This window comes from Rhynchophorus ferrugineus, unplaced genomic scaffold (genome assembly GCF_030347505.1).
Source record: "Rhynchophorus ferrugineus isolate W39M unplaced genomic scaffold, kcgeb_rfMv2 rfM5, whole genome shotgun sequence".
In the NCBI taxonomy this organism is placed as follows: Eukaryota; Metazoa; Arthropoda; class Insecta; order Coleoptera; family Curculionidae; genus Rhynchophorus; species Rhynchophorus ferrugineus.
Window position 1 is genome coordinate 28,765,342 of NW_027472584.1, and position 22,007 is coordinate 28,787,348.

The 22,007-nt window shown below is 31.3% G+C and overlaps 4 protein-coding genes across 18 annotated transcripts in view; 1 reads left to right on the forward strand and 3 right to left on the reverse strand.

Annotated features, from left to right (window-relative positions):
• Positions 1-2,631: 2,631 nt before the first annotated feature.
• Positions 2,632-5,050, reverse strand: LOC143197717 (oxysterol-binding protein-related protein 2). Of its 2 annotated transcripts, XM_076406342.1 has the most exons (9): positions 4,786-5,050; positions 4,505-4,605; positions 4,230-4,447; positions 3,915-4,173; positions 3,663-3,860; positions 3,385-3,610; positions 3,209-3,325; positions 2,937-3,154; positions 2,632-2,869 (listed from the first exon to the last, which is right to left on the reverse strand). In XM_076406342.1, the coding sequence occupies exons 2-9, from the start codon at positions 4,528-4,530 to the stop codon at positions 2,767-2,769; spliced, it is 1,365 nt and encodes a 454-aa protein (XP_076262457.1). In that variant the 5' UTR covers positions 4,531-4,605; positions 4,786-5,050; the 3' UTR covers positions 2,632-2,766. The 2 variants fall into 2 exon arrangements, with proteins under 2 accessions (XP_076262457.1, XP_076262458.1); XM_076406343.1 differs by lacking the exon at positions 4,505-4,605 and having other exon boundaries at positions 4,786-4,891.
• Positions 5,051-5,701: 651 nt separating this feature from the next.
• On the forward strand, positions 5,702-7,845 carry egr (TNF superfamily member 12 eiger). The gene is made up of 6 exons (XM_076405429.1): positions 5,702-5,931; positions 6,179-6,378; positions 6,438-6,591; positions 6,647-6,836; positions 6,891-7,039; positions 7,328-7,845. Exons 1-6 carry the CDS (start codon positions 5,785-5,787, stop codon positions 7,589-7,591), a joined length of 1,104 nt encoding a protein of 367 aa, XP_076261544.1. The 5' UTR covers positions 5,702-5,784; the 3' UTR covers positions 7,592-7,845.
• A 371-nt stretch (positions 7,846-8,216) lies between these two features.
• On the reverse strand, positions 8,217-12,579 carry LOC143197183 (uncharacterized). The gene is made up of 9 exons (XM_076405428.1): positions 12,478-12,579; positions 11,911-12,136; positions 10,806-10,970; positions 10,571-10,752; positions 10,031-10,515; positions 9,737-9,977; positions 9,358-9,679; positions 9,193-9,302; positions 8,217-8,687 (listed from the first exon to the last, which is right to left on the reverse strand). The coding sequence occupies exons 2-9, from the start codon at positions 12,110-12,112 to the stop codon at positions 8,475-8,477; spliced, it is 1,920 nt and encodes a 639-aa protein (XP_076261543.1). The 5' UTR covers positions 12,113-12,136; positions 12,478-12,579; the 3' UTR covers positions 8,217-8,474.
• A 1,418-nt stretch (positions 12,580-13,997) lies between these two features.
• The window catches only part of LOC143197182 (forkhead box protein P4), a 106,517-nt gene continuing 98,507 nt past the window's right edge, over positions 13,998-22,007 (reverse strand). For 6 of the 14 annotated variants that reach the window (XM_076405418.1, XM_076405413.1, XM_076405423.1 and 3 more), the window contains 4 exons: positions 21,569-21,741; positions 19,153-19,225; positions 18,984-19,099; positions 13,998-15,709 (listed from right to left, as the gene is read on the reverse strand). In XM_076405418.1, coding sequence (XP_076261533.1) covers positions 15,496-15,709; positions 18,984-19,099; positions 19,153-19,225; positions 21,569-21,741 — 576 coding nt within the window. In that variant the 3' untranslated portion in view covers positions 13,998-15,495. Of the gene's footprint in view, positions 15,710-18,983; positions 19,100-19,152; positions 19,226-21,568; positions 21,742-22,007 lie in introns of those variants that run through there. The other 8 variants (XM_076405419.1, XM_076405416.1, XM_076405424.1 and 5 more) reach the window with 4 other exon arrangements.

A 22,007-nucleotide genomic window follows, 5' to 3' on the forward strand; every position in this document is an offset into this window, starting at 1 on the left:
ATTTAATTTCCGTCCTCCAGTTCTAAGAATGTTACGACATAATACTTATTACACATATTTTGTCAGAGGATTCATCTTAATTCTTGGAACATATTCATTGTTTATAGGATGATATATTTTAGTATACAGTGATGAAAACAGATAAAAAGTCATTAATTTCTACTAATTTAAATGAAACTTTTATTTATTGTTTAACATTCTGGTTGTTTTACGTTTTTATAAAACTGTACGCTTTATTTTAGTGATTATTTGCTTTATCATGACGTTATCATCCATACGATATCAGTGTTTCCTGGTCTTTTCATTCTAAGAAGCACGATTACATTGTTATAATCGTTAATGACGTAACTAATGCTTTATTTAGAGTCTATAGACGAATGCAGTTACGTTGATAAAGCAAGCAGTAGTTCAAATTTTGTAGAAATCATAATGACGATAATCTAAATTGATAAATGTTATTTTCCCTTTCTTCTTGTTGAATTTTTTTAATTAATCTCCTAGAACGTCAACAATCCGCCCGTGGGCAATAAGTATTATTATATGATTTCAGTTATATAATATAACATAACTATCCTGACATGTAGTAGATCACTTCAGTAAGTGATTTACTGTACAACTTATAATCTAAATCTTCTTCTAGATATTATTCTAACTTAGTTTAAAGTCTATCCTAACTTATTCTAAAAGCTATTCTAGCTTATTCTAGAGATTATTAAATCTCACTCTATGTGTCTATTAATCAGTTCGTATGGCAGTTTGCGTTTGAGCCTACGCACTTCACTGTCATCGCTCACATTTAACTGTTTGGCAAGTGCATTGGGATGCACTAATAGTACTTGACACCAACACTCCGAATCACACTCGTTATGGATTCTATGGGGATATCGCGCTGAATCAGTTTGTTGGACACCTAATATGGGGCATCGACGATGACTCGCAACACTTTATTATGGAACCTCTGGAGGATATCTATGTTAGGTTTGCTAGTAGTACAGTTTAATAGCATAGTTTCAAATGGGCCTAAGTATTGACTTATACAGCAAAACATTGTCTTCTAATCAGCCAATACATTTGGTTTAGTTTAAGCCCAAGTTGTTTGCGTTTTGTAACTATATGTGTTTTCCATGTCAAATGTCGATTGAAATCTTTTTGTTGGAATGAAACGGTTAAAATAATGTTTCCTGCAGTATTTGACGGGTGGTAAAATGTAGCTAGCAATGAACAATATGCAATATTCAATAATATAAACAGTTTTTCATAATAAAATGTTCAATTTATAAAAATATTCCTTAAAATTTAATTTATAGTTGTTTATTCTACTTTCAGTTACTTACTATTTGACCTAACCATTATCAATTGTCCCCAATTGATCATAATTATGAACTGGACTGAGTACAAGGTAAAAAAAATACACGATATAATATAATTTTATATTTTCTTTAACAAAACATAATTTCTCGCAAATAATAAATATTCTACTATTCCTTAAACTGGGTTTCAAATGCAGGATTCCGTTCTATTCCTTCTAAGAGACTTTCAGATATAAGGGCATGCTCTACAGGGTTATTTTTTAACATTATTAAGCTGGATTTGTGCCAGAGACAGCTATTACATTACAGACATATATATTTATTTAGTTAGCTAACTGGTTTTAAAATGTTTTTTGTTTTAACAAAATGTCTAACAACTGAAATTATTAATTATCTAATATTAGCTTACGATCTACAATGATGTAAATAACATAATTATTTTTGTATAAAAAGATTACATGAATTATTGGCTTTATAAAATATACAGAATTATGAGAAAACAACATGAAATGATTATCATAATTCTGTATAAAACATATTACAGATAGGTATAATGCCTCAGACTATATTTATTTAAATAAAATCGTTTTTTTAGTGTTTGTTTACTAGAAAAAAATGTTGTTCGATCATGTAAACTTAATAAAACTGTACTTGTAATAAATATAACACTTTAATCATGGAAGCACGAAAGCCAACTACAGTTGTTTATTTCACAATATTTTTGGCACTTAACAATAGCAAATTCTACCGCTGGATACTCATCCATAAAACTACAATAAAATATTTCAATTGCTTATAACAATCATTACATGTAATTGACCATAAGTAGATGATGAACAATTTTTTGTTGTTGGTAAAGTTTTACTAAGTTTGCTAAACACATACAACTAGTCAAAGCTTTAAGCATTGTGAAATCTGAACAAGCAATGAGTTAATTATTTCTTTTGTGAGTATTTTTGATTGGAAACATATTTTTTATACCCATCGTGAGGCCATATATTTTCGTTGATGTTGTGACCTATTTCCTATAGATATTTTCATTAAAATCAATAGTATGATTGATTGTATGAAGTTAATCAGATTCTATGTTTATGACGACTTGTTTTCTATAAAAATTGCGAAGACAGATTATTGAATATACGTAGCGCATAGTATATAAAATGCCCTATCATCTAAAATGATCTTTGACTAGCTGCACAATTAAAAAAATATTTAGATTGTGTGACAAAAATATCAGTTCCCAGTATCAGTGATTTATCACAATATTCTTCGCTATAAATTTGGTTATAATTTTCGCTGTAAAAAATAAAATAATTTCATATTCTCTTCTATAGAAATATATTCTCTAAATAGGTGCCACATCATTGAAAAGTTTTATTTTAACAAGTCAATATAAATAATATATCTTTGCTATTTGGACTTTTACTACTATATATATGCTATTATAGCCTGAAGTTTAGAAGATATCTGGTACCTCAGCGAACTGTCTTTCCCAATAATTACCAGTATAAATCCAATCCTCGTGGTTAGTATAAGAATTTATCTCCTGTTTAAACCATCTAAGCAAATGAATTGAAATAAAATCAAAAAAGTATTTTGATTATAATAAAATCGTAATTGACTTACCTTGGTGACCATTGAACGGCACTTTTATGTTTTCTATGTTTATTGGCATCTCTTTGTTTCTCTTCGAGTCGAGTTTTCTCAATTGCTGCGCCATCAATATCACCTTGCTCTAATTTTCTAATATCTGGTCTTAATCTGGAATCAGTTGGACATAAATTCTGATCCATACCTGGTTCAAGTTCATTTAACGACATCGCGAACTCAGTAAATTGATAATACTAAAAGGGAATTAAGTTAGATTCAATGTTATATCAATATATAGACATAATTACATCACCACTTTGTAGTGGTCTTGGGTTCACCTTCCAAATAGTCGTGGAATTTGGTATTTCAACGATGACACTAGGTTCACCTTTGAGTATCTCATCAGAATCATCAACATCCTCGGCCTAAAATTATTTGTATTTACAGTTAAATGATAGTTGAGATTATCTCAGCTTTTAATAACCTCCTGTGTAGAATTTTGGGTTCTAAACGATGATACTTTTAAACTGTTAAATTTCTGAAGCATCTTCTTGGAAGTGTGGGACGGTGAATCATTGGGACTCTTACTTTTTTGGTCGCTGGTTTTCTGTTTATGTAAATTTTCCTTGACAAATTCCTCATATGAATGATAATCGGTACATTTAATAAACTCTGTCCACTTCCCGTAAATATAATACAGCTTCTGTTTCCTAGGATTTGATAGTGATTTGGGGACAGTTACAAAATAAGGAGTACTCTTACGATTTGTCTGAAATATATCCTTCGACTTTATGTAAATCTTTTGAATTACCTCCAGCTTGTTTGAAAGTAAGATGTGCTTTATAACCAGATAAGTGGCTAACTATTTCCATCGTACCGCATTGTTCCATCCACATCTTCCCCATTATGATGTTATGTACACAACATGTTACGTTTGTCCATGTATAGGCTTCCTTCAATCTGAATATAAATGCAATTTTAACCTTTTTACATGCGTGTCATGCAAGTCCTTACTTTGGGAATTCCACTGTCACGGTGCCTTTAGGTTGAATTTCAACGCTTTTGCCCCAAAACTTTAGTTTCGGATGAATCGATCCATGAAAGAACCAATCTCCGCTTTCAGCATGAAACGCTGAAACTGGTGGATGATGGCTGACTTGCTCGCAAATAATTTTAAAATCTTCTCGTTCCAACTCGTAGGTTTCTCCCAGTAGAGGATTAAAAGGTTTCCCCAGGCGTTCCCAGTTTGATGCTAACGCACTGACAGCAAAGCCTTATCAAAAGAACAAGATTTCGTAAAAGGAAAAAGAGAGATAATCGATATTTTACCGATAACGTATTGAAGACGTTGAACTGGGTCCTCTTGTTGAGCAGCAATAGTGAGCAAATGTCCATATTCCATATATTCAGCCATTCGTTGAAGAAAACTCAAAGGTTCATTAAATACAACGGGCATGGTGATTTTACTTAATTCTTTACCAATGCAATTTTTTAAAACAGCCCAAATATTGTAATCACTATGATACATAGGCACAGGTAATACAAGTCTGGGAAACAACGAAATCAATGAAAAAATTAATGAAAAATTTAGCGATATTACGCACCGATGCTCTTTCTTATATTGTTCCATTCTTTCAATTTATATACCAACCCAGAAAGAACTTCACTGCGTCTAAGCATTCGATATAATTTTTGTAATATATTCCTGAAATTGATTTTATACTAAAATATACATCGAATCGTTCAATACAACAGCAACAAGATGGTGGTAGATAATAAAAAATTAAATGTTACGCAACAGTATGTTATCAAATACTCGCACTAAACAATAACAGTTCATTCAGTATTGATTTATCTAGTGTTAGAATCCAGACTAACGACTTACCTTTAAAATACAAAAATCTTGCAAGGAACTTTAACTGATGTTTAATGGACTTTTATTTATTTCCATTCACTCAGATTCCGTTTTTTTTTTATTAAATCATGATGAACATCTGGATAGATTTAGTTCGCCCATTATTCGACTACCACTGTTATGGGGTTAACAAAAATGGAATCAACCCGAATATAGATAGTTTCTGCGCATGTTTCCTTGAATTTTAGGGATATATAATAAATTCCTCCAACAAGTCGTAATCACCAGTCATAATTGTTTATGTAATGCGCATTAAATAAGTTATTTTTAGTTCTTATATTTGATATGATATTAAAAAAAGAAACCAAAGGAATGTTGCGTTATAATTTTATAATTTGTCAATAGAGCAAATATTTTATTTTGTGTATTAAGGGCAATGAACCGCCGATTTATAAGAAAAATTTAAAAAAAATGACATAATTTATTTGTTTATAAGATTATTTTTAACGATAAATTTATTATAATTTGATGATTTAAGGGTTTTTTTTTAAATTTTGTTACTCGTTCTTGAAAATACAATTTCCATTGTATAACTGAAAAATTAAACGTTGTATTTAAATTATTATACTATCATTCAATTCAGTGTAAAAATCATTTAGGAATATGCAATTTTTCATTTTTCATTTCATTTTATTGCTATTATTGATGAAATAACAAAAACATTGTATCAAAATGGACTGTTAAGAACCTGAAAAGAAATTTTAATATTGATACAAATTAAAAGTATCGAGTTTTAATTAAAAATAATCACTATCTCATATTAAGCAATAAAGAAAAAATGCACAAGATCTAAATTGTACTCGTTAAAAAATTAAAAGAGTGTCAATTTAAAAATCTAATTATGATTTATTTGCGTAATATCCCAGAATGAATAACAGAAGCAATCGGATTTATTTAAATAAGTAGACTAACAGATAAGTAACCAGTATCATTCGACTTGACCACAGCGAGGAATGAATAGTTATCATCATGAATAGTGAAAATAAAGAACCTAGAGTAGGTGCCTTGGGTATTGTTGGAATATTTGCGTGCATCTTTTTGTTTATGATGACAGTTTTTAACTCCATCAATGTATATTATTTACAAATGAACGTAGCATTGTTAAATGAAGAAATAGTAAGTATTATTATTTATATCTAACACGTAAGTCGTGTGTTTTATCAACAATTCCTTAATATATTTATAACATTTATTATAGTTTATTATATTTAATATAAATTGTTCATTTGGGATTAAGATTGTTGTTGGGACTCTTTAAATGTATTTAACAAACTATCGTCATTTCCTTTTTAATCTCACATTATTGATAAAACAGTGGCGTGTCAAATATCGTTGGAATTTCGAATGGTTTATTCATATTTAGGCATATTTGCGTATTTCTGGACCTTGTTCACATCAATCGAGACAAAAACGAAATATTGTTGGCTCTACGGATGATGGTGTGTTCGTTAGTTCTGAAAGTTATGCCGACCACAGGCGTTTTAACTTTAGTCATAGTCGATATCCGAATTTGAAGGGATTATCTGTTGCATCAATGCCAGCACAACCTTCTTATATCGGCAGGTAAACTATTTAATATTATTTATGATAATATTAACATACATTAATTTTAACGGTTTTAGTTATTCTTCTATTGGAACTGATGATACTTCAGCTGGAAAAGCATCAGTTCACGTTAGAAAGTCTCGTGTCATGCGTTTAGACGAAAAGCCTAGGGAATATCTTCAAGTAAGCAGGTCAGCCCTAAAATCAGGAGACTTCTTATATCCATCTAGGGTAAATAATGAAATATTTTATATTTCAATTTATTGTACCTAAAATAACATTTCAGGACTACTCAGAATATCCTAGTACAGAAGCTAGTACTGATACAGTTCATGTTACGAAACGACGAATTAGACAAAGACTGGAAACTCTGGATGAACGTCATCCACGAACAGGAAGAATAAAACCACTTCCAACTATACATTTTAATGGTGATACTTCAAAATATGTATTTGGAACCCATGACAATTTTAATGGTATATTAGTTGCGGTGATGTGAACTATTATTAGTGTTCTTTCGTTGATTTTAGGTAACGGACATTTGAGACATCCCCAAAGAACTTTTGTTGATTGGAAAGCAAGTAACTGGGTGGATAAAACTGGCATGAATAATTACTTCAGTTTCGAGGATGGATATATGACCATTAAAGAATCAGGAATATATTTCATTTATGCTCAAGTATGTTTCATAAATATCATCATCGATTGATAGCTGGCGCAGGACTTCTCCTGTTTTCTCCATTCGACTTGACACTTTCTTTTCCTCTATTAATGTTATTGTATTATTTTAACTTCTGCACTTTTTCTAGCCGGATATCGTTGACATTTTCAACAGCCGGTGATCTGAGTAGGTCCGCTCTTTATTGACTCTCAATCCATTTGGTTCTAATTATACAACTATCATCAGCTGTCATAATTCATAAAGCCAAAAACATTTCATAAACACTAATTATTCTTTTTATTTTAGATATATTACCTTGACGAGCACGATCAAAATGGTTATAGAGTATACAAAAATGATAAAACAAGCATCCTTCAGTGTACGATATTCTCGAACTCTAGCCAAAGAACTACGAAAGGAAACACCTGTTATACCGCAGGTGCAGAATATTTCGCCGGAGGCGATAAAATTAGTATTGGTGATTTATCTGACGGTCGTTATTCTCTGTTTGAACCAGGGAAATCATTTTTCGGTGTTATCAAACTGGGTGATATCAGAGTACGTGTTTAATTAATCTTATTTAAACTGAATCTTATGCCATATTATAGATGTAGGAAATATTTATAAACTACTATATATTTTATAAAAGATGCTGAGTGATAAATAGTATATGCATACAATGACTAATCAATATTTTGGGTCTTGTAAATTATTTATTTCAATTTATTTTTAGTCCAAATTTTTGTGTTCTATACCAAAGATAAATATCAAATAAATGTATGTATAATTACTAAATGTTATTAAATATTAGTACTGAAATAAAACACATGTGATTTTACATTTAAAATATATTGAAAGAGTAGGTAATATAATCTAGAACAGTCCTTTCCATCTCCATGTTAAAAACCTTGGTGGTTGAAACGATCCCGAAGTAAAATAACTCAAAGTATCCCTGTATAGAGCGATATTTCCGGTTCAAATTGATACATATTATTGTCGTGAAATGTCTTAAATTGGAGACCGTTTTCTTTTCAAAAATAACATCCTGTGTTACAATACCACATTTTTTATTACATAAGTAATATGTAACTATAATAATCAATTTCTATGAATACATTAGTTTTTACTTTTTTACCATTCAAGATAGTTTTTCCGATTCAATAGTTTTGATAGAACGTAAACACCAACCAAGAAGTATTTATATAAGTTTTAATTTCATCTTTAATAGGTAACAACAATTTTTTTTGGTAATAGTTTTTTTTTCAAGCAACAACTAGTAAGACATATAAGAGATTCCTTGTCTTTCTAAATATACAGTTAAGTACTAACTGAATGTTTGATGGTTTTATTAGATTATTATTTTTTTAGATAGACGGAAAATACATTTTTCCTGATAACATGTACATTCTTATCAGTGAAGATGATCTGAATACTTTTCTAATACTAAGCTGTTTTACTTAGATATAATATCAGTGTCTGGGCAATGCAATTCACACTCATCATTTAAAGCCGATTGGGCTTGAAGCGATTTGTTGATATCGAGCAGATAACGAACTGATCTGCGAGCCTCCTTCTTACATTCTTCTTTACCCAAGCACAACTCGTAAGCTTTAGACAAGAACAATATGTTGCATTGTCTAGTAGGAGAGAACCAACTGTTATTACTCTAAAAAGAAACAATAATTAATCGTCATTAAATTATAATTTAAATAATTACTTCAGTACTTGAATATAAATTGAATGTTGAACAATACTGCAAAATTAAATTTCAGTTTGGTGGTTATATTTCATTCAAAATATAGTCAGAATATTGATTGTTAACTGTGAAAAGAGTAATTGAAAAAGTTAAGAGGACTGAATCAATTACTAATACTAAAACTATTGAACGTTAATAACAAAACATGTTAATATCGAAGTAGTGCGTATGCTAAGTATGTTAAAGGCACATTAAGAAGTGATATTTTAGTAATATTTCACAAAATTAACAATTAATCGATCATAGATGATGCGGTATTTATTTGAGAGTAAAATATTGAAACAGAGAAACTATTATATTCGAATAAAGTAGAATGTCCAAAATTTAATAAAATTTATTTAAAAAATATTTTTTGTTCTAATGTACTATATATTTTTCGTTGATATTTTCAACCTATTAATAAAAAGAAACTTACACAGAGTAAACACATCTGATGGATGTTACAAGCCGCTTCAAATACGTGTCCATAATGTCCAATGATCGAAGCGACATCGTTACAGGCTCTTTGAATTGCTGGGCATTGATCTGAAAGCATTATTAATTTGAATATTTTAGTTGATTATATTTGGACATTATTTACCTAAATTAGCAAAATGATTATCAATGATATCAGAGGGTGTTCGGTAATTTTGTTCATGACAATCTTCCGATGAGGTACATTTGATATTATTGTCACCTTCCGCAGTTTCCCTGCTAGTGTCAATAGCTTCTTTTCTCGGCACTGACAATCTCTTTTCTTCCAAAATATAATCATCAAACAACCGATCGCTTCCCTTATTTTTTTCAACTTCTTTGCGTGCTTTCTCGATTTCAATTTTATATTCCTCCAGGGCGCTTCTCATTTTCTCGATATTGTACGCCTGAGCTAGCCGGGAAATGATGTTATCTTTAATTTGTTGGACCTAGAAGAGCGTTGTATATTAATAAATGAAATATTTGTATCGATCCATTAAGTTTACCTCTTTGGAATCCACATCATCCTGGTGTGCGCCTGTATATTTCAAAGCATCCTCGACAATCTCATCCTCAAGCTTTTCAAGTTTCGCGTCCATCTCGTTTATTTTTTGTTCCTCGGTTTTGTGAGATTCATCTTTGTCCGTTGTGGTAGGGCTATCGTGGTTACGAAATGACTGTAGAGGGAGTTCAGCATTGCGTTTCTTTGTTGATACAGCAACAGCTTTGTTATATCTTTCTAGTAACCTGCAATTTGTTAATTAAATGTCGAGTTTCTATGGATAGCCGTTCTTACTTACCATTCTTTATCAAGTCCATTGTTTTCTGATTTTTTACGACGATCCAAACCGAAATAATCCGACCAGTCAATCGACTTTTTCTTAATTTGTAATGGTTTTTTATTTTGTGGAGCTACAGGGGCAAATACTTCCTTGTTGATTTCTTTTTTCGGGTTGTCCTTTTTTTCAATTTTTTTGTTTGTGCTCTCTTGATATTTCTTTGTTTTTTCGGGTTTGGGAGTGGTGGAAGAGCTTGGATTATCCGTGGGTTTTGCTTCCCCACCAAAGATATTAGTCAGATCTTTTTCAACCTTTGGATCAGTTTGTTTCTTGACCGATCTTTTCTGCTCGCCATGGTAACTATTGCTTCTTTTAGCAATAGCAAATCTTTTGCTATTTGGGTATGATCTGTGGGCTTGGCTATAGGGTTTCATGAAGTAACGACGTTCTTTCAGATAGTTGATCCAATCATCTGGATTATCTTCTCGTGGGACATGGTGATGAATCTATTAAACATTTTTTTTCTGTATTAGATGAAGTCAAGTAATGTACAATACTTACCGAGTATACTGGCTCCTCTAAATCAGAATCGTAATATCTGTTCCTTTTCCGTAAACCAATATTTTCAATTCCATAAGTAGGGTAATAGTATGCTCGTTTTGTTAATCCATTACCATAGTTACTAATATCATTTCCGTAATACCTTTCCCATAACTCCCTTAAATAATTTTCATCAGATATTCCTGAAAATATTTCACATTGTTTTAAAATGAAACAGAAGTATATTATATTTTACCAGGCATCCCACTGCTTTCCAAATTGTTAATCAAGTTCTTGGCGAATTCCTCCATCTGTTTCTTTTTATCTTCTTCGAGCCGTTCTCTAAAGGATGTAGTAAAACGTTTACTCAACGGTTCATAGGCTTCATCATCCATATAATCTTTATCGTACATTTTCCCCTCTAAAAGTAATTAATATTGAAATGTCCTATATTCTATAATATGCTCTCATATTGTAATTATATTTTCGTTATTTTTCAGAATTTTATATTTTAAATTTCGAATTTTATTAATATATCATACAATTTAATTGCATTAATACCCAATTCTTTAAAAAAAAACATTTGAAAATTAAATCACATGTCTTCATATCATATTACATATCAGAATTTTCGTTAAGGATGTTCATTTACGGTTAGTTAAAAAAACGTTTTTACTTTCTTGTCAACCACATGTATATTATTATCTCAAAGGATATTTTATTAAAATTATAGGGCTTATTAAAAAATAATATTTAAATTTACATTGCATTAAAATAATTAGTACCATTCTTTTAATACGATATTATATCTAATAAAAAAAATCAAAGCATTTAACAGAACCAATAAATTAAAAGTAAGAAAGCTTTTTCCGACAAAAGAAATAAACAAGCGGTGTGTGACTCGATAAAAATGTAGGCAGATGCTACGAGAAATGCCCAGTGCGAGTTTGTAGTATCGCCAAATATTCAAATACGCCCAATAACTAGTTGTATAATTGCACAGGCCCTTACATGTTTTCATACAACTTTATAGATAGTTGGCGTTGAATAGATCAGTTTGAATTACAGTGGCATTTTGGGAAGTTTGTTTCAGTGATTTATTTTAATTTTCCAGTGTCTTGCGAGATCTTATTTGTGTCTGAATATAACGTAAGTGATAATTATTTATTTAAACCATTAATTTTATATAGTAATGTTCATGTATAATCGTTATTGTAATTTAGTCGAAAGCATCGTATCGAAAGTTTCTTTTAGGACTCTAGTAAACGATCTGTCCATTTCAATGTTTCTGAGCAAAGTTTTCATAAAACACATATAATATATAATATACTTATTTGTTTTAATTCATTATTATATTATACCTGCATTGTTAGCAATGAATGCAAGATCATCGGGTTGATCATATGGCGAATAACCATATTGTTGTTGTTCCTCGTAATCAGCTAATTCCTTTTGACGACGGTCTATAGCTGCCAAAGCACTCCGTAGGTCACTCTGGCTCAATACCACATCACTGGCATATACCAGGATGATTAAATAAAAAATGGCACTAAAAAGAGCCATTTTTCTTGTCCGAGGAGCTTGAACCTAAACGAATTAAAATAATGTTTATTCTGGCTTGGTCTAATTTGAATAAAATCGATTCAGAACCTGTTGATTATTTATTTTTATTAAAGGATATTTGTAATCAATTGAAAAAATATTTCTAAATTTATTAATCTTATGATATATAATGAGAAAATGTCTTTTTTGGTATTATGATTAACTTGAAGTGCAAAACTCGATTACATTGAATTCAAAAGGCGTTGGCGTCTTTTTTGTCAATATTTTTTTGAATTGACTATGTTTCCCTTTTATAAATGCTGTTAATATTTTCTCTAAACCTTTGAAGAAGAACTAAAAATAATAAAAGTGAAGTTGTGACTTACCCCTCTAAAATTTCATGCAATTCTGAATGAACTGAGGCTCTAGTATAGTCTGCAATATTCCAAATGAAAATAGACAAGGTGGATTTTCTGCGCATGTTAAGTTGGTATATCCAGCTACGGGTCGATAAAATCCAGATTTGAGAGCAGTGAAAAAAATGGAATTTAATTTCATTAATTCTCCAGATATTTGCATAAAAATATTGAATTTTCTAGCATCCATACATCTCTCTTGAATATCCTATATATTATTAATTATATTTTAGACAATGATAGGGCCTTTTTGATAAATTCTGTTTATTGATGTTGCTCTTTATTGATTTCCACATCCTACACACAAATGGTGCAGTAGATATCACGGGGCCATTATAGAACAAATGTTAAATTAAATATTTCTTCTATCAATAATGCCTCTTTATGGCTTGAATATGACATTCTTAAGAAATGGGAGTGTCTTTATTAAGTTTTTCTATGAGCAATAAATCAATTTAATGTGAATAGTATAAAATAATATATTTTTTAAAATTGTTAAAAAAATTATTTTATATTGGTTTATTAAACGTTTTTCATTTTATAAAAAAAGTAACATTTTTGATTTTTTGACTTCACTAAATGTTTCCATGAAGTTTGGTTTACCATCATTTCTCTTTTTGTGATCTTATATTAAAAAGAAATTCTCGTTACTAAAACTGAAGATTTCTTTCACAATGTAACATAGAATTTAGAATAGTTATCTAAAGAGGGCGTGCATTCGTTCTGATCTGATTTAATTCGATTCTGATAATCCATACATGATTAATATAGATATACGTCAAACCTTTTATAATTTACTTATAGGGGGCGCTACAGAGTATTATTATTTACAGAGAATTTCTTTCCTAGTTATAAATACCTTTAAATATTTGTAAAAGTATTTAAGTTTTTTTTAAATATTTTATTGAAAAGGACCACAACTTATTAAGATTTGTCTAAAATATTTGTGGTGTAATAGAGATCAGGTTCATTATGAAACAAATGTTACGTTATAACATAAAAAATGTAATTAAAATTTTTTGATGAAGTTTCCTTTAGCATACCATTGATTGGATTTTACGTCTTATATATTTTATATCGATTTAGTCTAAAGATATCTACAATAATGCAATTCAGCGCTTGGAATATCCGCCTTAGGAGGGCGTCTGTTAATTTGCTTGCTGAATGTTATTTTTATGTATTCAGCGTAGAGGGCGCCATACAGTGATAAGAAATACCAATTACAGATATCTATAAAATAAACACCAATGAAGTATTGATTATATTTTGTGAAAGTTTTACGAAATAGATTAAAGAAAACAACTACTATTTAAGGGTGAGGGAAAGTTTGAATGCGTTTATTTACTTTAGGGTTAAGGGATGATTCATAGAAACTTAAAGGTGGGGGTGGTATCGGCAAAAAAGTTTTTATAGGGGATTTATTTTGATTCGATATTCGACGAAAGTTTTTTAGCTGGGCAAATAAAAACAATAAAAGAAACAACAGCGGCTGGATATTCTTTTCTTAAATTTATTTACTTTTACATCGATAATCAATAATAAGTTACAACTTTTTTTGGAAATACCATGTATACGTAAAGTAGGAGTAATTCGTTCTCAAAAGATATAAAAATTTTTATATTGTATTTACAAACAAATATATTTAAAAAAGATTTGATTTATGATCAACGTAGTACCATGTAAGTGTAACGAACAAAAAAGGACGGACAAAATCAATAATAACTGTTTTTAACGTGTCTTTAGACATTAATAAAGATTTGAATCGGATACGCGGTTATGACAAGACATCAGTTAACGTAAAACTTAAAAAATCCAATAACAAACTGTCGATAAATTAATTAAAGAAATATCAATGGTATAGAAACGGATTAAAAGTCAAATACTATTTTGCTACACTAAATACTATTTGTTTGTAGCAGAAATATAAATGCCATCTTTTATATTTTTTACAATGATATGTTAGCATGTTATATAATACGCTACTAATTTTTTTTTGGTAAATTCTAATCTAAATTAACTTTTAGTCCGTTTCGAATGATAACTGTATATTTAGTTATTGAAAATCTACAGAAAATACTTTTTCAGAGTGTCCTATAAGCAGTGAACTAAAGATTCTATCACATTTATACAGGGCGAATGTAAAAAGGTTCTAAAATAAACGCTCATACTTTATACGTACGCCCCGTATACCAATTATTTATTTGGCATAAGATTTGGAACTTTACACGGGATGGCATGTCTCTTCATTATTTAGAATTAATTGTGAAGATATATTATTGACTATAATGAATAGAGATTACCATCCGGTTAAAATTACAAAATAAAAAATACTGTGTGTGTGTTTTGTATTTATGAAATCGGAAAGAACATCGTTAAATATTAGAAATGATCTAAGTGGATGTCTTTCATCGAAACTTTATCTACTCTTTTTTTATACACTGATATATGCCTTTATTTTTAGATTGATATGGAATCATTTTTTCCGTTTTTGTAAATATATTAGCACGTATGCTTAACGATAATAATTTACAGTATTGCTGATTTTACATCACTATATGAGCGCAATTTTCAAACACAAATATTTGGCATACAGACGAGCGACGGCCATAATAATGACCCGTCACGAATAGCACAAATGATATGCTAAAAGAAATGTTTTACATATTTTTTCCTTCGTATGGTGCGACTTTTATCTGGAGTCTTTGGCTTTGCCAAAATCAATATAGTTCACCACAATATTAACAAATAACCCTGTATATAAAGAACTTATATCTCAACCTGACTAATCAATATCTGATTTCATACCTAAACAAGTAACAATACTCATTCTCGCTATAACATTTTTATATACAAATAAATGTACAAAAACCTTTGACTTCGATCCAATCAAAAAATCAACTATTTAATCTAAGACCCAGTATTGTTTAAAGTCTGTAAAATTCGAGATCCTCTTTATAAGTGTCTATCACACTCACTTATTTTCAATCACTATGCGTCTAGAATGTTCGTTTGATCAGCGTGATCGGATGATACAGTCAAATCCTCGGCCATATTCTCAGACTGTTGTTCCTGATCCATATCGTCGTATTCGTTTTTCATTTCACGTTTTATCATGTGATGCATCTGCTCCGGTTCTCTTACGATGTGGTGGTCCTGGTTCATCATTTCTTGCTTTATATGAAGTCCTCCATTCATTGGAGACCTGTATAAATTTACACACAAAATATACAATTAATACATTAAAATCAAAATCATTTTCGATAAGGACGGATCGATGTAGCGAGAGAGACGAGAGAGCTTCTTTTCTTTTTCATATGTGAAATGCCCATGTATTCCGTTATCTATGGAATACTATAGCGTTCAAATGTCCGCTAAAGCTTCTTACGGTGCAACGAAAAAATCTACCGCAATCAAATCGCACGATCTCGGTGACATTTGTTGCTGTCATTTCCGTTCAAATAATCGCAATTTTATGGCGAATCGAATACTTCAATAAAAAATTTTACATAACATTTAGTTTTTAAGTTATTGAATGAAAAGTGTATTTTGAAAATATGTAAAAATGTGCGACTTTTTGCCATTTTCAATTTTTTTACTATCAATTTCGTTCAAGTAGTCGTAGGGTAATGATAATTACGGGGATTATAGATAATTTTACGCTGAATCGAATGGTGGTATAATATATGTAATAAAGTATGTAGTATTTATGATATATATTGAAAAGTGTATTTTCGAAAAATGACTGGATTTTCTTTGATGTCCTATATCTTGAAAGTTATACATTTTAGAGAAATTTAACTTGGATTTTTGTTTTTTGCACCTCAAAATACATGTGTTTTGAGACTTTTACCCTCATCCGGGAGGTAAACATTTTTGCCACTTTTTCCATGTATATAGTCGTGAAAATTTGCGATTTTTTGCCATTTTCAGTTTTTTTGCTGTCATTCTCGTTCAAAGAGTCGCGGGGTAATGAAAATTACGGGGATTATAGAGAATTTTACGCTGAATCGAATGGTGGTATAATATATGTAATAAAGTATGTAGTATTTATGATATATATTGAAAAGTGTATTTTTCAAAAATGACTGGATTTTCGTTGATGTCCTATATCTTGAAAGTTATACATTTTAGAGAAATTTAACTTGGATTTTTGCTTTTTGCACGTCAAAATACATGTGTTTTCAGACTTTTACCCTCATCCGGGAGGTAAACATTTTTGCCACTTTTTCCATGTATATAGTCGTGAAAATTTGCGATTTTTTGCCATTTTCAGTTTTTTTGCTGTCATTCTCGTTCAAAGAGTCGCGGGGTAATGAAAATTACGGGGATTATAGAGAATTTTACGCTGAATCGAATGGTGGTATAATATATGTAATAAAGTATGTAGTATTTATGATATATATTGAAAAGTGTATTTTCGAAAAATGACTGGATTTTCTTTGATGTCCTATATCTTGAAAGTTATACATTTTAGAGAAATTTAACTTGGATTTTTGTTTTTTGCACCTCAAAATACATGTGTTTTGAGACTTTTACCCTCATCCGGGAGGTAAACATTTTTGCCACTTTTTCCATGTATATAGTCGTGAAAATTTGCGATTTTTTGCCATTTTCAGTTTTTTTGCTGTCATTCTCGTTCAAAGAGTCGCGGGGTAATGAAAATTACGGGGATTATAGAGAATTTTACTCTGAATCGAATGGTGGTATAATATATTTAGTAAAGTATGTAGTATATATGATATATATTGAAAAGTGTATTTTCGAAAAATGACTGGATTTTCTTTGATGTTCTATACTTTAACAGTTATACATTTTAGAGCAATTTAACTTGGATTTTCGGTTTTTGCACCTCAAAATACATGTGTTTTGAGACTTTTACCCTCATCCGGGAGGTAAACATTTTTGCCCCTTTTTCCATGTATATAGTCGTGAAAATTTGCGATTTTTTGCCATTTTCAGTTTTTTTTGCTGTCATTCTCGTTCAAAGAGTCGCGGGGTAATGAAAATTACGGGGATTATAGAGAATTTTATGCTGAATCGAATGGTGGTATAATATATTTAATAAAATATGTAGTATTTATGATATATATTGAAAAGTGTATTTTCGAAAAATGACTGGATTTTCTTTGATGTCTTATATCTTGAAAGTTATACATTTTAGAGAAATTTAACTTGGATTTTCGTTTTTTGCACCTCAAAATACATGTGTTTTGAGACTTTTACCCTCATCCGGGAGGTAAACATTTTTGCCACTTTTTCCATATATATAGTCGTGAAAATTTGCGTTTTTTTGCCATTTTCAGTTTTTTTTGCTGTCATTCTCATTCAAAGAGTCACGGGGTAATGAAAATTACGGGGATTATAGAGAATTTTATGCTGAATCGAATGGTGGTATAATATATTTAATAAAGTATGTAGTATTTATGATATATATTGAAAAGTGTATTTTCGAAAAATGACTGGATTTTCTTTGATGTCTTATATCTTGAAAGTTATACATTTTAGAGAAACTTAACTTGGATTTTCGTTTTTTGCACATCAAAATACATGTGTTTTGCCACTTTTTCCATGTATATAGTCGTGAAAATTTGCGATTTTTTGCCATTTTCAGTTTTTTTGTTGTCATTCTCGTTCAAAGAGTCACGGGGTAATGCAAATTACGGGGATTGTAGAGAATTTTACGCTGAATCGAATGGTAGTATAATAAATAGTAGTATAATAAATATAATAAAATCTGTAGTTTTTATGTTATATAATGAAAAGTATTTTCGAAACATGACTGGATTTTCTTTGATTTTCTACATTTTAGAGCAATTTAACTATATTTTCATTTCTTGCATCTCAAAATACATGTGTTTTGAGAGTTTTATCCGAGAGGTAAACATTTTTGCCACTTTTTCCATAGTTCATTTATATTTCTATTTCCGTAGTTGTGAAAATTTGGAATTTTTTGCAATTTTCAGTATTTTTGCTGCCAAACTCGTTCAAATAGTTGCAGGTTAATGAAAATTACGGGGATTATAGAGAATTTTACGCTGAATTGAAATGGTGGTGTATGTCTTTATCCAAGGGATTCAGGAGATTCAATCCTAGATTTCCCGTCACTTAACTCTAACACAATACCGATTACGTATATAAACTCATGTACAACTATACGCTGACGTAGATATATTCCGATTCACTCAATGCATCGCCCGCTTATGCAGAGCATGCGCACTCGTAGCTTACTCGGGTTCTCCTACACTTTCTCACGGGCAGCAGATATATAACCAATTGTTTCGAATTTGGCTACTAAACGAGGAAGAATCGTAATCGGTGTAGGCAAGCGAAATATTTGTGTCAACCAACATACACTTATTTTGATAAGATATTGTTATTAGGTAATATTCGATTATGCCAATAGGTTAAATAGACGCTGCCAAAACAATTTATATATTTTTTAAAGCTAAGAATGTAAAAATTGTCATTTTAGATACCTTATGTGGTGATCATGAGGAGGTGATTCAGATCTATCCCTATGCCGTCCAGGTATCATGGGAGGATTAGGCATGAACGCTAGATTATTCTCGTCCATGAGAGAGGCCTGTATAAACTATTCAAAATTAATTAAAGCATTATCAGATCCCTATTTAATGAAAATATTACCTGATTGGCCGACATATGATCCCCGTATAATGTAGGGCTGTGGTTCATGGTAGGGCTTTTAGACGATCCACCCCTAAATAAACAAACTTTTGAGTTTTGTGTCGACGTGTCCATTTCGAGGATTAGTAAACATCAATAGAACAAGAAAAAGCGAAAAAGGATATTCAAAATTAACGTACCTGTGACGATGATGATGTGTACCTTGGATGGATTTTAAGTGCGAGATTATATTTGTTAAAATAAATATCAGAAAGGAAAATGTTTCAAAGCATTCCCAATTGATTTAAAATAATTCCCAAGACATAAATCGCTTTAAAACACTTCCATTTCACTCATGAATATGTCGAAACTAAATTTAAATACTTTCTAAGTGTTCCTGTATGCAATTACCTGTTTTCTCGATGGCCAATGGACTGGTAATCTGACCGATCCGAGTTTGTTCTTTAAAACACCAATTAATATATAAAAAATATAACCAAAAAAGAAGATTTAAATGAAACGCATACAGGAACGAACTACTGAATAATAGTGAAAGATGAGAATATCGAAAACATGCGACATCAAGATTTTTGAAAAATAAAAATTAAATTTGGTATCTATATATATATTGAATAATAAATAGTTGGGAGTGATTTTTTAAATATATGATTTAATATGGATATTTCATGTTTTACCTTTTGGTTTAAATATCGGGAACAGTGCTATGTTCTAGCGAAAAAAAGATTTGTTACAATTTGTTTTTTTTTCGCTAGAGAACTTACTACATTTAATTAGACTAACTCACATTCATTCAAAACATAAATGCAAAAGGGTTCTGACTTATAACGTTTCAATTTTCTTGTTAGTTAGTGAAAATGTTGATGAAAAATATATGACAACATTATAAGTAAAACACCATATGCGCTAGTATCCAAACATTCCTAAAGCCGGCTCTATTTTTTTTTAATTGATTTTTTATTTCTAAAACTAGTTTTGCTTTAACAGCCGCCTATAACGTGCAGAGGGTGGAATTTTTACTAGGGGATACTTTAAAGGATAATTTTAATGTCGTTTTGTTCAAATTTGGGGCTAACATTTCAAATTTTGAGAAGAGAGATTAAGAGAGATAACTTAACAAGAGGGGAGTTATGTCGATGAATACATATTGAGGGATTTTTTTTCTATTTCGAGGTCCTTGTTAATGATCTTGATATATATTCAGACATCTTCCACAATGTTCTATGCTCAAAATCATCATGACGTTTCCATTTTTCATCACTAGTAACAATATGGCACATTTTTTTAAAATGTTTTGCGGTTGAATCTATTGTTCACACATAAAAATCGCTGTTAGACATCTATCGCCATAGTCTGTATTTAAGAGCTTGTAAAATAATATGCATTACACGCTCCAATTAGTCTATTTACACCTCTAAAAGAAGTCAACGTTCAACAATACTTCAACAAGATCAGACAAAAAAGTCGTCGACATAAACGTAGGGGTGTCCGATCCGATATAGCATACATTTATAGTAAAAAAATTGAAATCAATTCGTAGTTCCGGTTCAAATATATTAATCGATATATTGCCAGTTTTCTATGATCGATCTTATTTTGTCTAGAACTATTACTACCACATTGTGGGCTTATAAATAATTTCGATCGCGATTCAATTTAATGCGACCTCTCCCCCTAAATCCTGCAGGATATGCAGGAAAAATGAAATCTGTTGTTAATACAAGCGGAATACGGTTCGGTGGTCGACGGTAGCGTTACAGGAAACAAAAAACTTCTACGACTAGTCTGGCATTATGAGATTCCCGTTTATGTACAACAGCTGTGGATGATTTTTTTTTGTTTTTTGGTTCTTATTACGTTTGTGCATGTTGGTTTCAGTTCTGGGCGGCCGCAGGTCTTTTCTTTAGATAGGACTCAAATTGGGGATATCTAGATATTTCGTAGTGGAGATGGCTTATTAGCAGTTCGTTAATTGAGTTTAGGCTTGAGTCGATCGAAATAAACCATCTCGGTCAGAGCATGCATCAATTACTATGGACTTTGGCAAGCACTAAAGCTCTGTGTGTTGTGTGTGTGTCTGACTTCGGTACTCTACGGTTGAACAGTCAAGTTGGTTTAACAGCTAAAGAACTCAGTCAAGCATCTAAATCGAAACAAAAACGATGCTTCTAAGCAGTGAAAATAAATAAACATAGCTAGAACATCGACGTAGTAATTTGTGTTAATTGGTGACGCTCAGTGGTCGTTTCTTCTCGTTGAGACAGTGTACGGGGTTGGCTTGGTGCCTAGTTTAGGTTCAGTCGAGTGGCGCGAAGAAACGAACAATGGCGTCGGCAGTACAGAAGCAGAGCGAGCCGAGCAGACAGCAGCACACGCACGGCATGGTCACGTGACACGTGACGCGTCAACTGGTGCTTACTGTGCGCAGTGGGGTGGAGTGGGTGATGGGGTGGGATCGTATTTCCGTGGTCGGCCACGCGACAAGTGGCGACGCTTCACGAATTCGGCATCGTCCACCATCCAGAATGAGCCAAAGTCGTCTTCGTAGCGCACGAAACACTTGTGGAGGGACAGATTGGTGCGAATCGCATTCTACACACCCAGACCCAAGAAAGAAAGATAACAGTCAAGTGAAGTTTAACGCATTGTGGCGAGCGCCTGCGACCTGCTATAATTCTAAGATACCTTGTTAACTCAATTAGACGTGGGGTTGTTAACCTGCCCTGCGACGCCCTGCAGTTAGTAGCCCAAGCCTGCGCCTGCGCGGCCCATGCGGTTACTGAACCGGCTAGACACACTTTCACTCTCGCCACACAAGCCAGTGTTAATGAGATAGTAAATATATAAGAATAAATATA